The following is a 16,045-nucleotide window of genomic DNA, read 5'->3' as shown; positions in this document are numbered from 1 at the left end:
TCAGGACTTAGATCGTAACTTGGTCGCTCTTGTCGGTCACCGTTACTTCACTGAAACAAGAGTAAAAGCTCCCCAACAGCTATGAAATCCTGAACCACCTACAATGTCAGACTGGTAGGGTTGGGGTTTTTTTTCTTACTAGAGGAAGAAATAGGGTATGTTTCATTTCATATATATATTATTCTCTTCTATCCTGAGCACTAACTACAGCAAAAACCAAACCAATACTTACTCCAACGTAAAGGCAACGCAAAAATAGTCAGCTCCCTACCCCACTATTCCAGCATTTGCACGAGGAATTTATCAGGACGCTTCTCCGCCATAATAAACTACATTATTTAGGGACGAATGCTGATGGAAAGGAAAACAAGAGGGGAAAAAGGGTATGAAAGTCATAGGGACTTGATTTATAAAATAACTGAGGTTAGACTGAAAACCAACAGCACCATCTAGGGGTTACTGCATGTTCCACACGGGCGGATACTCAGGACAAGTAAGATAAGTGGTGTTTTAGGTTTTGTATTTTTAGTTTCTGAGTTCCTCTAGTTGGAATTTAATTCTTAACTACAATATCAACAGTAAAATCACAGCTTAAAAAAAAAAAAAAAAAAAAAAGATGACGCAAAAAGCTGTATTAGACTTTGGATGAAATCTACTTACAGTAGCACTTCAGCACCAAAAAGTGGGCAGTTAGGCTGATAGATGTATATACAATTAAATGATATGTCAAAGTCTTAAAATGCTTAGTTATTTATAATGAAATCTATACAAAACAGTTAAAAACGTGTCTTTTATATACATTTGGAAAAAAAAAAGTATTGTCTTCATTAGCAGAATGTATTAAAACTGGTTCCCTTATCCCATCTGAACCCAAACCTCTCTCTGTGGCTTGTAACTATCACAAAACCCCAATGTATTGCTTCAACAAGCCAAGTCATAAGGCTAATTTCCGACACCTACCACTGTATACCGATTTAAGCTCTGAAACTCCCAAAACGGTCACTTTAAAAACAGCATGTAAGAGTAAAATACAGATTTTTTAAAAGCCTTAGCTCACGTCTAAATTCAGAGGTTCAGCTTTGAAAGATGCTGAACCACTTATCCCCAATTTTGAAAAACTGATTTATAGCAAAATACATCCCCCACCCACCCCCGCCCCGTTTGTATTAGAATTAACACGCCTGCCTGTTTCACAGGAGCTTTTTAAACAACTTGGCCTCACTTTAAATTTTCTATTTAAATAAATAATCAAAGATTAACTAGAGTAGATGAGCATTTCATGCGCTCGCGGCACAAAGAAACGCCTCATACACCGTTACCCTGCTCCTTGTAAAGCATGAAAACGAAAACCCACGAGCAAATCCACTTTGCTACCAGTTAGTGATTTTGCTTATTCCCAAACACTCACCAACAAGAATTTAAAAAAAATAAACTCTATTTTTAGGCTTATGAAAAATCTTAACTCTAAGTGAGCACAAGTGCGAGAAAGCTAACCAATTCCAAAACTCCTGGGGCTTTTCCAGCACTGTCAGAGACACTTTTTCTCTCACATGCTATTTAAAAATACAAATATTTATTAAACATTCTCTTTTTTTTTTTTTTTTTTCTGATGGCGTTTTGCTCAACAGCTAACAAAAAGACACAGCAAAATAACGAACCCTTTTCACTGAAAGCTGTTTCAGTATCTGGGCAAGGGCTTCAATAGCACGAGCTGTAGAATTTCGCTGCAGATTTGCTTTTTAACAGGAGTACATTCCACTGTCACAGGTTTACTAAATCTCAGTAACTACATCCTCTTTTTTTTTTTTTTTTTTTTTGGAAACAATTTTTAAGATGCAGCTTTTGCAATACCGTCTTGTTAAAACACACTGATGCTTCAAGGGTCCAATGAACAACTCTAATAGGCAAAGTGCTCTAAGACATCACAATACAAGGGCATCTTGGACACTCAAAATCCCAAGATATTTTAAAGTGCACTCCAGTGTCCCAATTCCTTAGGATTGTTCAGCAGAACTTCGAGAGGGGCTGGGCTCGGTGCCGTCCTCAGTGCTACTGTCCACATCTTGCTCCATCGCCGTCTCCTCGTCGTCGAGGCGCTGACTGGTGAAGTTGTTGAGCTCCAGGAGCCCGCTGGGTTCCACTACCACGTTGGAGCTGGAGTGACAAGGGATGGAATAGTGAGGGATAGTCTGAAAGAAAGAAAAGATGTAAGTTTTAACACTCAGTTTTCACAGGTGACAGCATCCGCGCAAGCGCAGGTACTCGTGGAGAAGGGATACTGGGTTTCCAAGAGCAAATTTTGCGTTACATGATGTTAGCTAAAGCTTCAAAGCACGCTTTCACCCGATTACGTTGTGAAAGAGAAAATTTGAATAATCTTGCTCTCAAGGTACTTGGCCTTGGATCTTCAGGAAAGGTCTGTGACAGCATAACCAACAGCTAAGCCACCAACGCCCATCGCTCCTCAAACGCAAAGCAGAGGTAACGCTTCCTTCAGCCTTATTTCTCCTTATCTTTGTCAGACGAGACATTCAGATATAAGGACTAGCCGTGGGGTTTTTGCATACAATACGATACAAGCTCCGGCCCTGCTCAGAGCTGCGGCAGCGCAGAGGCTGAGGAAACACAACGCATCTGAGCCATTTAGTCCTGGCTTATGCTTTCACAGGTTCTGGGAACTAAACCTACAGCTTTACACAACCAAAATTCTAGGCACTATTTTACTTTTGAAACAGCTCACAGCATGCCCCAACGATAAACGGTACAGGTTCTCAAAATACACAGATTTGAAGCAAAATGGAAATCTACCTTTCTCTATTTAGGGAAAGGAGGACTAAAAATGAGTACAAAATCGATGATTTCCACCAAAGCGAAGTTAGCCGCAGGGAAGAGTTTACAAAGTAGCGTGAAAAGTCTGTACACAAATTATTTTCCCACCCCAGAAGTATTTTCACTGCAATGCAAATACGATACACAATAAAACCATTTCCATCCACGCTATCGTTTGGGTGACCATAGACAACGCCAACTCGTCCACAAAGAATTGTATTACACCACTATGAATCCTCAGATGACTTAAATACTTCCTCAGTTGACATTCTGACCGTGTATTACATCATAAAAGAGCATATTTAAGACAGCAGAATCAATGACAATATTGATCACCAGTTAGGCAACGACTCAAAGCAGTTCGGCTAAAGATCAATAGCAATTTTATCTCAGAAGCGGTAAGACTGGTTGTAAGTGAAGTTAAGCTTCCTTCTGAATCCCGACCTTATCTGCTGAACTTTCCCAGTAAGCAGAACCCCACTACTTAATTTTTTTTGTACTGCTTTTGTACTCAGAGGTACCATTAACACCCTAAAAAACTCTAGATCAGTTCCACAGTAAGCGGTGACGGTCACGTTTTTAAGCATTTCAAAGGAAAGTACTTTGTGAAACTAGATGAGCTTGGTTTGTTTTGACGTAAACATAACGGAGGACACCGGGGACACAGTGAACGATATAATGCTAGAGAAACTCGAGCTCAATTTAAGAATGACATGCTTTCAAGTAGTAACCTAGTGCAAGCATAAGAGCAGAAAAACAACCAAAAACTGAGGAAGGGGAAAAAATATATACTCGAACGTCGTTCAGTTGCTATCATCACATTAGACATGAGTTTGCGCTGCTCAACCTTTGCCTTATTTGCTCTGGTCTTCTCTTACCTGGATAACAATTTCTGATGAACTCTCTTCAGCTTTCTTTTGTGATATATTCTGAATGGGTATAAACTGGTTTGTTGTAGGTATTCCTTGCGCATCGAGTTTCCTCTCTCTTAAAGTAGGACCAACAGCAGGAGGACTTGAACCGGATTCTGTACAGGTCTGTTGCTGGGGGATGGAAGTTGCCGTCATCCCTACTGCAGTCACCCTCGGCACCTGGGTACACGACTCTGCTTCGCTAGCGAGCTTACTAGTGGACATGGCCTTGTTTGGGGGATCCGCTATCGTACGTTCTATGTTTGTATCAATCTGAGCTTCCACCATAGACACTCTCAAAATATCTGCTACTGCTGTCTTCGCGGATGCCTGCATGGGAAATAGGCTGGTAACCGGCAATGCCACTTTGGGCACAGAACTGCTACCTTTGAAACAGAAGGAGGCTGATGCCCCGCAAAAGTTATCTTTCTAACAGTGGATCCTTGCGTTATAATTGGCTGCTGCACCTGAAAATCAAATTTTTGTTGTGCATGTTACAGCTAGGGCTTTTTTTTTTATTTATTTGTTGAAAATCTAATCAATATTTCCAAGGGCAGTATGGCACAAACAATATACTTGCTATTAGGAAGACAGTTGAAACTCAGTGTTTTAACAAAGGAATTAGCAATGATATGGTAACAGTTAATTGAAGCCTGGGGAAAAGCAGCTTTTTAGGCTGCTAGATAAGGATTGTAGCAGCATAATACCAGAGCAGCCTCGTTTTCCTTTGGGATTTACATCCCCATGAGATGTTCGTTAACCCTCTTGTTTTCACATGTGTTCCTGAAAGGGCCAAAACCAAAAAAAAATTTGTACTTTTCCAGAGTTAGTTAAAATAAGTTTTTTTTTTTTTCCCCCCACATTCCTCAGTCTTTACATTTTCCCCTCCCAAGGAAAATCAAATTACCCCTGTACATGAAAGCCACATAACTTCAGGAAGATGTAAACTACAAAGGAAGACGTACAATGGAGAGCCTTAGGAGACTGCAGTGTATTCATCTTTATTTCCACAGAAATAAAAAGTGCTACGGGAACGGAAATTAATAACGTGTCATATCTAAAAATTAAAAGCAAATAATGAGGGACAAATTCCATGCACCAGTGGTGGCAGAAATTCATAAACACTGTCCAACAAAACACGTTTGTGAGCTCTATGGATTTTTTTCCCCTATAACATGTGCTTCTCTTTCCTAGTGTCAACCTTCTGATGGGGTAATTAATACCAGCGGAATGAGGAGTTCTCTCTTGCCAGGACAAAACACTGCTACAGCGACAGGGTTGGTGTTTTGATTTTTTTTTTTTTTTTTCCTTGAACAGCGACGTGTATTTTGCATGCTATCAATATTCCGTTACCTGGCTTGCTGGCTGTTTCTCTGAAGAGGCAGGTAGCTGCATTTGACTCTGGGGGGGTTGGGGTTGCACGTAGATTTTTTGTGCCGTTGGTGCCTGTTGCAGTTTGGGCAGCTGCTGCGTGGTTTTTACTGCAAGCACCTGTACTACAGTTTGCTGTGGCTGTGCCACTAAGGTAGGGAGTTGCCTTTCTTTGGCCATCATGTGGTGTGGGGGGTGCTGTGCATCTGGTTTGGTCTGTGCTTGCTCTTGCTGCAAGGGGGTTAGCTTTTGATGCCTTATAGAAAGCTGGGGCATTTGTGGGAGTTTGTGCTGGATTTGGTCGGCCTGCAGGTGGATTGTCTGCTTCTGCTTAGTCTGGAAACACTGCAGAGTTTTCACTTGCAGTTGAGTCTGTTCCAGCTGTGGCTGACTCAGTTTTTGCTGTTTTTGTGCCTGCGATTGTGTCAGGGCCGATCTGTAAAACAGGCCAGTCTGAGGATCTAACGTGTCCATCTCTTCCACTTCTCCTTCCTCAGTTCCAAGTTGTTCACTGTGTTTGGTAAATGCAGTGTGACTGCTTAAGGCCTTAATAAAAAGAAGTTAGAGCAAGTTAGGAAAGAGAAACAAATGAGAATACACAATCTAAAAATAATTTTTAATGTTTCAACTGAACCTCTTTAACTTACTTTACCATTGCAGACTCCCAATTCATATATAAAAAGATACCCTTACGTGGAGATTCCACAATACGTAAGCAATCAACAGCTATTTTTATCATGTTAAAACACAGCACGTCTCTATGTGATGCCATCAACTGCACGACTAATCCTCAACGGAGATTATGCAGCTCTCGCACGTGTCAGGCTAAGGTTCAAAGCCCCTAAGGTTGCATGGCAGCTGGATAGGAAGCAGCAGGGATTAGCAGGTGGTTGAACCAGCAGCTCCTCGTTAAAGCCACAGTCTCTCTGCACAATAAATTCTCATTCTGCCTCTCGAGAACCGGGTCATCTCCACGATTTTTTTCCTGCAGCTCCCCGTATACCTACAGTCTACCCTACTACAGCAGAGATCCTCTCTCCTCCTTCCTTCCTCAAGATTTTATTGCCATTTTTCCTGGGCTTTGCACAAATATTGTTCGATTTTTTGAGGGTTTTGAGGGAGCAAGAGATCTACCTTACTATGCTTTATATACCATGGTATAAACATATTAATAAATGGCCTTAGCAAGATGAAGCAGCCCGTGAAAACACACTCTGAAGTGGGTTTATAACCCTGCGACAGTACTGTCCTGGTCCACAGCTGAAGATCCTAGAAGTTAAAGCACTGCAGAGTCGAGCAAGTCTTAAACAAAGGCATCGGAGAGTCTTCAGCAAGATTTCACCACAAACTACGCTTTGTTTGAAGTGCTGGGGATCCTCACGGTACTGCTCTAAATACGATCTTACTTTCTGATTCAGAGAAGTTTGCCTATTCACAGGCTAAAGCTCTCAAATGAAAAAGACACTGTGCTCTGTGTGCTGACCAGATACTGCCTCATCCCTCTTCCCCCTACACTAACACCAACATAATCCAGAGAGCCTAGGCCCTTCAATACAGCATACAGAAAAAAAGCAGCTTGTTGCTGTTGAAGAGATGACATACAGACAGCAAGAACTCATCTAGGCAGCCCGATCTTTTCCACAGTGGCTGCTAATACTTCTCACTTCACAGTCTCAAGTAATCTCGTTAACTGCTTCCCTTTTACCCCACCACCCTCATCATCAAAACAGGCAATATTAAGTTATTAATTTGCCCTTCCACTTAGTGTTTTCGGTGGCAGCAACAGGACATACTCGTTCAGAACAAGCCCTAGTCCTATAAAATTCATAGAACCTACTGCTGTTTATAGACTGTTGGGAAAAGAAAGGGTACAACCTGCTGCATGATATGGGTAATTGCGCCTGTGGAGGATGCGGGGATAGATTTCACCACAACAGAAGTCTGCGTTGCTGTCTGCGACTGAGCCACATGCTGCAGCAGAGTCCTCTGGGGCTGAGATGACTGCTGGTGGGGCTGGGACCGATGGCTGACTGAAAGTAAAGAGGTCAGTGGCACTTCTCCAGAACTATCTGCAGTAACTTCAACTGTTTGCTTTGCATTTAAGCTTCAACTGAAAGCATATACGAGTGAAATAAAGATCTGAGTATGGAAAACATCTTTTACTGCATGCTAGCTTCAAAGTGTAGCTCTATTCTGAGAAGCCTCTTAAAGTAGCAACTCAGGGGTTTTGCTTTTGTCTCTGCTTCCTAAGTAATAACGCGTGATCCAAACCTCCTCTGGCCTCCCTCTCCCAACACACCAACTTTGCAAGCAGAATTTATACTTGATTTTCAGCTGGGTTCTTTATACACCACCAGTGTAACACTGTAAAGCACGAGTTATTCTGTGGGTTTTTTTACGCTGTTAAAAGCGCCTGCACAACTGACTGCAATCAAGAACAGCAAGCCTTGCTCACTGAATTTCTACCACTGATAAACTGTTAATAAATACTCTCCAGAACACGGGCTAAATTTGAAAGATTAGCAATTAGAAAACGTTTGGGTATTATGAAAGCAGGTGAGGTCGATCAGAAATCACAGACCAAAAATTTGAGACCTTATCATGGGTCTATGTCACTTTTTAGAACAGATCCAGCATGAGTTACGGAGCTATGGTGATGGCTCTGTAATTACATAGTGGATTGAAAGAGAAACAATCTTCTGAGAAAAAAAAAAAACCCACAAACCATTCTGTATTGCAGTCGCTGATAAGACATGAATCCAAATTACTTTATGCCTGTCCATACTAATATGTAAAATACTTGCTTTAAATAACCTTTTAGTTACAAATTAATAAATAACTGAAGGAGAACAAGCAGAGTTTAAATTCAGTGGTAACATAACTCAAAGTTAAAGTTTCCAGTGACCTTCCCGGAAGTTAAAAGAAAGGTCGTATTTGTAATTAACATGATAATTTTACTTTTCACTCCAAGAAAGGAGCTGGATCGTATCAATACCGGCCTGCATGCTATGCCAGATCCGTCCTGGATATCTCCCAACAGTTCCTGCACAATTGAAAACTTCATTTAAAAATAAAGCTTCTAACCTATATGGTTGTGTAGATACTCTTCCGAATGTGAACCAATACAGTGTTGTCTTCCTGAGTCTGCAGACAGACAAAAAATGGTGACACTAAGACGTGTGAACCGCTCCCTTCATCTCACGAGGAAGCACATGCTGAATCCCAGCTCCCACGCAGATTAAAGTGTGCCTAATCCTTTGGTCTAGGCGCATGCAGGAGATTTCACAACAGATTCTAGACTTTTTATTACCTTACTACTGAATTTTTAGCAGAAAATACAGCTACATGGATTCCTGAAGAATCCTGAGAAGCACAAACTGAAACAAAATTTACAACTCAGCTACCTGCATGCCCTGGCAGCGTTCACAGAAACCGGGGGAAGGGACAAAAATCTAAGAGCAAAATAACTAGTTCTGTGCTGTAGCAGAAGCTGCTGCTAGTCAAGCAGCCTGCACTTCTCTGGTAGATCCCTGTCTATCAACTCAAGGATTATAAAAATCCCAGTACTGCAAGCAGGAATCATTGCTCAAGGAAATTTTCAACTTTTGGACTTTGTACGGCTTCTAAGCTGCAGAAAAGGACTGAAATCTACAAAGATCCCGACTGTGGTTTCCCATCCTCCCTGCAAAGGGTCCTATTTTACATCAGCTTTTACAGCAAGACCCAGCAAAAACTGGAACCTTTAACAGAAGCACAACACACAGTATCTGCGTCAGTGAGGATAATTGACTGTTAATTGGAGATCACTTTATCACTATTTATTGTACCTTTGGGTTTGTTTTAGGAGATCCAAGGGAGCATGACTCAAACATTCGAAACTGAAGCCAGATACAGTAAGCGTTATTTAAAAGAATAACTATAACATCCCCTCCCAGCTCCAACTCCATACAACTTAAAGTTAGGTCATACAAGGGATGGAAGCGAGGGGAGGAGGTACAGGAGCAGGAAAAGGAAAAAATGAAAATATCCGATTAGGCATTTAACACTGAGAACACTGGAGTTACAGATACGTACTTATACAATTTAATATAATCAAATTTTATTCCTCTTTTCCAATGTGGATTTTCGACACGCTTCTGCTTTCATTTTGCAAATAACGTAGGGAGACCAATAATGTGGACTTAAGAAATTAAAATGGAAAACGAGGTAATTTGATCCTGTGATGTATGTACGGGAAGCAGCTCACACCTAGTGTTCTGGGGTAGCAGGGAGCAGCAGAGAGACAAGGGAGTCACAGACTTTCACAAAATGGGCAGCCAGATATGAGGAGTCAAGAGTTTAAGCAGTTAGAAGCTGAATCCCAAACGTAATTTCAATTTGAATAACTCATTCATTTTGGAAGTGCAAACTTATCAGTTCAAAGCCTTCTAGTAAATGACGGAACTGGGTCAATATTAGCATGCTGAACGCACACCTGGCTTGAAATCCCACTTAGTGCTGGTAAGCAAGTAACATTTTGCAAACAGGGGTTAAACTAACTCAATGTCTCCACTGGCTACCTACAAAAATTAGGATACAGTTCCTGTAACTTCATTTTTGACTTTTTCCTTATTAGAGACTTTCCTTAAAGACAAAGGGAACAGCCTGTCCTCTCCATCAGTTCAGGGAACAGAAAATCTCTCCAGCTAGGATGCCTTGAAGCAACAACCCTTCGTTTCAGTTAGAAACATTCTCCGCTATGCCCCAGAAAAGCACATGCAATCTCTGTCCCCTGCACGGGGTCTCAACAGTGGAAGAAAAGACCCGTTTCCTCTACAGCCAATTACAGTGAAACAAAAATGAAACCCATTGCAAGAGAACTCCAAACTGAAGTCCCCAGACTTCAACTGCAAACCCACCATCACACTATTGTAGTCACTTACCAGTTGTGATGTATTCAGCCACTAATTCCGACTCTACTACAGCAATTGAAGGACTTTCTGGAGAATGCCTCTTTTCTTGGGTCATCTGGATTGGGACAGCCATTTGGCTCAAGTCAATGGTGGGCTGCCTTGGCTTTGATTCTAACTTTTCCTTCACTGCTTTAGAAGAAAAACAAAATAAACCTCCAATATATAAACCTCCATAATAAAATAAACCTCCAATATAAACACAAAAGTTTAATTAAGTAGATGAACGTTACAAAATAGATTCAAACTGTTACAGGATAAGAAGAAAGGAATCAAGCTGATTCAATATAGGTGCTTTTCGATTCCAAAACTTATTACAAACTGCTGCTCAAGCAAGTAATGAGCTTTGAAGTTATCCTAAACAGCCGCATGTGTTTTCACACCTGTTGTCTGCTGAAGTTCCAGCAAAGCCTTTATCGTGGAAGTAGCGGACTGAGATTCACTGGATACATCCTGGTAAATTATCGTAGGGCTCGTGTCCACCGCAATTTCGTGTTCTGACCAGTCTTGACTTCTTGAAGCAATCACATGGACTACAGGCTGAGAATCTGCAAAAGAACAAAGGCACATCAAGTCATCATAGAACCGTTTTGGGTTGGAGGTCTCTTGTCCAACTTCTTGCTTTAGAGCAGGGCTATAGTTCAAAATTAGACTCATTATCCATTAGTGTGTTCAACACTGCCAAGGGTGCACATTCTCATCCTGCAACACTTTTGTTTTTATTACAATTGACTTGAAGTAAAACACTGCTGATGTTACGAACAGTTTCTGGCAAAAAAAAAAAAAAAGATCCTGTATCTCAGTTGTTTCTAAAAGCTTTGGTTTGAACAACCAAAGTTCAGCAGGTTTCTTTATATGTTGAATTTGCCTTGGATTGAACTCTTATTCAGAAAGTTTTAGCAGTTGAGGTGATCACTGTGTACTCAGCATTCTGAATTAACAGCTCCTAAATTTTCCTGAGTCTGCTGAATCTTCAAAACTTTTTAAAATTTACTTAAAATGGCAGTATAGACCAACAGTAACAGAATTATATCAAAAAGGTGACTGAAAGACACATATATGCCTGACCCATCTTTCACTGAGACACACTTGCTTTTATTTGATGTAGTGATACACCCTATGGTCACTCCTGACCAAAGACTGGGTGTTATTTATGCCCTATTATTTATTCTCCTCTACCACACAGCGAGCTGCATCCCCACCACAGCTTGACACCGTGGCAGCATCCCCATGAGGATCGCACGTCTGAGGTATGTCCTCAGGCACCCGTACGTGCCTATAAAAGGACCAAAATTCACACGACACACACGTGGACACACAACAGCTTTCAGTCATGTAGTGGAGAGATGCTTTAATACACTCAGGAAAGAGGGTGGCAGAGGATGGGCCGCCAAAAAAATATAATCCAAGCTGCTACAATGCATGTCTGTGACAGGCTCCCCAAAAAGAGGGAACAGGTCACAAGCCTCAAGCATTGGAACAGCAGGTCAGAGCCCAGCAAGAAACCAATATCTCCACATTTCACATAGGAAATGGAAGCATATAGTAAATACCTCATAGAAGAGAAATAAATCCATCACTCACCGCTAATAGAGTGGGAGAAAACCTGCGCTAAAAGGAAGCACACTGAGTTACATGAAAGTAGCTAGCACGCTTGGGAGACAGCCCATTCGTATTTTACGCGACCCTAATACGCACCTTGGGAGCTCTGGGAGGACTCTGTAGAAGAAGAGCTGCTATCGGTGTAGGTTTGTGGTTCTTCTTTCACTTCTGGCAGAGAAGAGTTTCCTGTCTCTGCTACCCTTGATGCCTGCTGTAACGTTTCAGTCACCAACTGCCTAGTCTGTTCGCTCACAACTGTTGCTTGAAATGTCACTGGCTTTGGTTTTATGAGAACCTAATTAGGAAGACAAATTTTGTGTATAGTAAGAGCACTCAGAAAAAGAGATCTGAGCAATCAGAGTACAGGGTGCCCCTCACATAGATCAATGTACAAGACCTACATAATATTCGTAATTTACTGAGAAATTCTACCTGTAAATTCAGCAGCTCCGATTATTCAACCACAAAGCCCAAGTAAATGGCAATGCACAAGAATGTGCTTCTCACTCAGTCATTTGGAATACTTAACGCAATGAAACACTAAACAGTCATTTTTCAGGGCTGGATACAACTATGGTGTGACAACAGAAAGCTACGCAAGTGAGCTGGAACAGGCACTGCACTGATAAGGACAAGCACCTCTCTTCTGCAGCCCATAATAAATACAGTCATAAACAGTCAAGACACGCAAAATATTGTATCTGATAGAAGTTTAGGTCTTTTAAATACTAAGTGCAACCAGAGAAAAAGCTGAAACTGAAGGCGTCCAGAAACAAGCCGGATTGCCTATATACAGCCCCACCAACTACACAAGGTTGCAGGGACACCCTGAACATATATTAACCAGAAAATAACTTCAGTAAAACCTCAGATTTGATGGATAACCTATGTCCAGGCTCTACATCTTCATTTCTCATGATCTAGCTATTAGCTCTAAGACTTAAACAGGCACTTAGAGCCGTGACCAGGTAGTTTCAGCTATGCAAAAAGGCTTAGTAAATCCTTTTGGCTTGCTCTAGGCCTCCAGAAACAGCTAACAAATGCAAACAGCATGCTCAAGAAACCAGAACCAAGGCCACCTCACTACACCCCTAAGTCTCATACCCATAGACATATATTAATCCTGCAACAAATGCGGCAACACAGTGCAAAATTATTTACTTCCCATTAAAATTAAGGGGTACATTTCAAGAAGAAATGGGTCCTCACTGTACCTGTGTTTTCCCTTGCTGACCATAAACAATTTTAGTTGGGATGATTTTGGTGGCTGGCTGGACCGTGGACCCTATTCCTTTTGGCTGTGTAACAATCATTTTTGTGATGGGTCGTGTGGCAGTGATGATAGCAGGTTTTGCTCCTGCTGGCACTGCCTGAATAGTTTTCTCCCCCTGTAGAGAAGTCAAAGTTTACAGGTTAACTTAGTGAAATTCTTCAGAGACACCCACTTCTCTCTCAAAAAAAAAAAATACAGTTGTAGGTGAGTATGTGTACCATGAAATCAACCTGCTGCTGCAACCACTTATTTGATACAAAAAACATTCAAAAAACCAAGAGCAAAAACCCCTATGGCTTGAATGGAAAAGCTACCAAAATCCCCTCTTCCGTTACTTTACCTTTTGAACAGCTCTGAATGGGTGAACAAATAGGAGCAACTAAAAGACACAAGTTTTTTGAAGTTGCTTCAAAGTTGTAACTTTCCACAAATCCTTCACAAATGTTTTTTTAAAACCTCTTATTTCCATTAACACTAACTTTGGCGAGACGTCTACAAAACTCGCACTGAGATTCTAAAAAGAAATTTTATTTAAATATAGATCTTTGTATCATCCTCATGACCAAGACATTAATGACGTACGGACTTGTTTTAAAACTAAAAGTTCACTTAAAAAAAAAATGCTGATTCACAGGTGTTTCACAGGGAACATTTTACTTTGGAATAGTGCCGACATGACTAGACCCCTGAAAGCCCAAGAAGAGCAGAGGCATTGAGCATACTTTTTTTAGCTCTGCACAGTATCAAACCAGCTGAGGAACAGCATTAATTGCCAGCTCTCCCAGTATTCCTTCCAATTCCCATCAAGTAGCTAGAAATCCCAAGAACCATACTTGTTTCAGAAATACCATCACATTTGTGTCGTTCCTACTGCATAACACTACGAGATTTCCACTTGTCTTAAAAAAAAAAATTCCTAAAAGGCTTTAAAAACCACTCTTCCTTCTTTAAAAGTAGACTTTTGAAGATTACATGATTAATGCATTAAATCTCACAGCTCTATCTAGGAACATAAACCATGTTCATAATTTTTATTTACTAGCACTTACAGGTAAACCCAGCTGAAGCTGGAAACTTGTTCTTAGTACACATCACGTTATCCAAAAACTAATTCAGCGCTATACAGTACTGAGGTACGGGGTGTTGTGTTACGCACACTGAAGGTGGCACCCTTCCTGCGAAGGGACAGTTTATTTCTGCCCTTCACATCCAAAAGATAAACGGTTGGAGATGCAAGTTTATGACACAGTGGTTCTCACTAGGGCACAAACAGGGTAAGGCTCTAGTAACCTTCTACTTAATCCCTTCAGGATTAAAAAAATCATTAACCATGAAAAGAAGTCAAGCGCAAAAGTTTTTTTCCCTTTAATTTTGATAACATTCCCAGCTTGGTTTAAGCACCTTTCATACCCTGCAAAACATACTTGCTTTTCAGACATCCCCGACATTAAGGCATGCTGTGTCTGTTAAGGAGCTCATGCACAGTTTGCTTTTAACAGGGACTTCAGCAGAACGAATGCAGCAGCCACCGCACAGCCTGTCAGTCGGCTACCAAGACTTGAAACTCTTACTTACCCCCGCATTCAACAGCGTTGTGACAACATTTTTTCCTGGAAGCCCTTGGATGGTAGTTCCTTTTCCAGTAGTCTTTTGCACGACAATCACATTGGGTTTGGATGTCATTGGAATTGTAGTGATTTTGGTTGTAGTTCCTAAGTTTTTGTGGGAAAATGAATAATGTGCCGTTTATTACATGTCCATTTTCTTCCACTGTAGAAGCTGGTGAGCTATACAGGAATCGTGGTATTTAAATCTGACAGCACAACAGGGAGAAAAAAGGGCAGCACCTGGAATGGGAATTTCCGTCACCCAACTCAACATACAGTGGTTAGATGCCCACTCTAGAAATCTTTCACCTACAGTAAAAACAGAATGCCCAGGACAGAGTAATTTATTCTATATTAGGACAGTCAGCCCTTCTCACTAATTATGGAGCAGGCTAATACAGCTTCCTCAGGCTAACAAGTCTCACTTTTCGAAGGCTAGAATTAAGGGGGGATAAGAACACCACTACTCAGGTCGAGGTCCTATTTGCACAAATATTCTTCTACAGATAACCTCTGTAGGAGAATCTACATACCAAGAATGTATCTCCAGTCAAGAGAAATACCAGCTCTTTCTGGCATTGAACTGTTGTAATACAAGTGACAAGCAGTAGATTAAAAGAAGGAAGAAATTAAAACATGCTACTGTTTTACAATCAGTTCCTAAAAGCGGGGTTTAGAAGTGTGGCTTGGTTTTTTTTTTTTTCTTGTTTTGAAGGGCTGTGTTGGCTATTTCTGTTCCTCTCCCAGTATTAGTTCCATTCCCTGTATCAGGTTTTTATTTACTGCAGTGACAGGTAATTCTGGTCAGCCCTCCACAGTCTACAAGAGTACATACACCGACATGTAAGTCATCGCTGTTATCAGACTGCCATTTCAGTGTCTACTCAGATAGCTTTTTATCAACACCTTCCACTTTCTCCTTGAAGAAAGCACCACTCGGTCACAGCAGAGCTGCCAACCCAAGGATTCCCCTCTCTACCTTCTACCTATCAGTCACGCCTCTGGATACTTCACTACATGTTTCAGATTAATAATTCCACTAATTCTGGGAAAGGGAAGACATGCTGAGGCAAGATTTACTTCATTCTAGTGACTTCAGAGGCATCTAAAGAACAAAAAAAAAAAACCAACCCCAAACCCCAACCCCCCCAAAAAACCCACCATGAAACAACCACCAAAAAAGCAGGCGTCCTTTCAAACTCCTGTTGTTTCAGGGCAATCGTTATCCTTATCAGGACCAGCAAAGGGTTTCCCTGCCTTAGCTGGCGCTCAGAATACCACTAGCATTTGTGTAAAAACTCACAAGTAGATGTAGAAACCTTCTTAACAACTCACCGTACCCACAACAGGCTAAAGAAGTTACTTGCTCCCAAAGAAGCTACTCTATCGGCCCTAGATATCGTTCTCTAGAAATCAGGACCTGAAAACCTGAGGTGCCTCTACCAGAGTACACCCCAGAGTGGATTTACTGGGTAACTTGTGCAGCACCTTCCAGCGACAGGA

General features: G+C 41.2%; 1 protein-coding gene across 1 annotated transcript in view; it reads right to left on the bottom strand.

Annotated features, from left to right (window-relative positions):
• Positions 1-776: 776 nt before the first annotated feature.
• Positions 777-16,045, bottom strand: part of EMSY (EMSY transcriptional repressor, BRCA2 interacting) — a 40,598-nt gene continuing 25,329 nt past the window's right edge. The window contains 10 exon segments of the mRNA XM_075113834.1: positions 777-2,189; positions 3,708-4,123; positions 4,126-4,207; positions 5,094-5,657; positions 6,987-7,141; positions 10,034-10,189; positions 10,444-10,608; positions 11,759-11,957; positions 12,877-13,050; positions 14,511-14,647. Coding sequence (XP_074969935.1) covers positions 1,995-2,189; positions 3,708-4,123; positions 4,126-4,207; positions 5,094-5,657; positions 6,987-7,141; positions 10,034-10,189; positions 10,444-10,608; positions 11,759-11,957; positions 12,877-13,050; positions 14,511-14,647 — 2,243 coding nt within the window. The 3' untranslated portion in view covers positions 777-1,994.

Source organism: Phalacrocorax aristotelis, chromosome 1, assembly GCF_949628215.1.
Source record: "Phalacrocorax aristotelis chromosome 1, bGulAri2.1, whole genome shotgun sequence".
Taxonomy (NCBI): domain Eukaryota; kingdom Metazoa; phylum Chordata; class Aves; order Suliformes; family Phalacrocoracidae; genus Phalacrocorax; species Phalacrocorax aristotelis.
The sequence above is the reverse complement of the archived record's forward strand: the minus strand, read 5'-3'. Positions and strand labels throughout refer to the sequence as shown.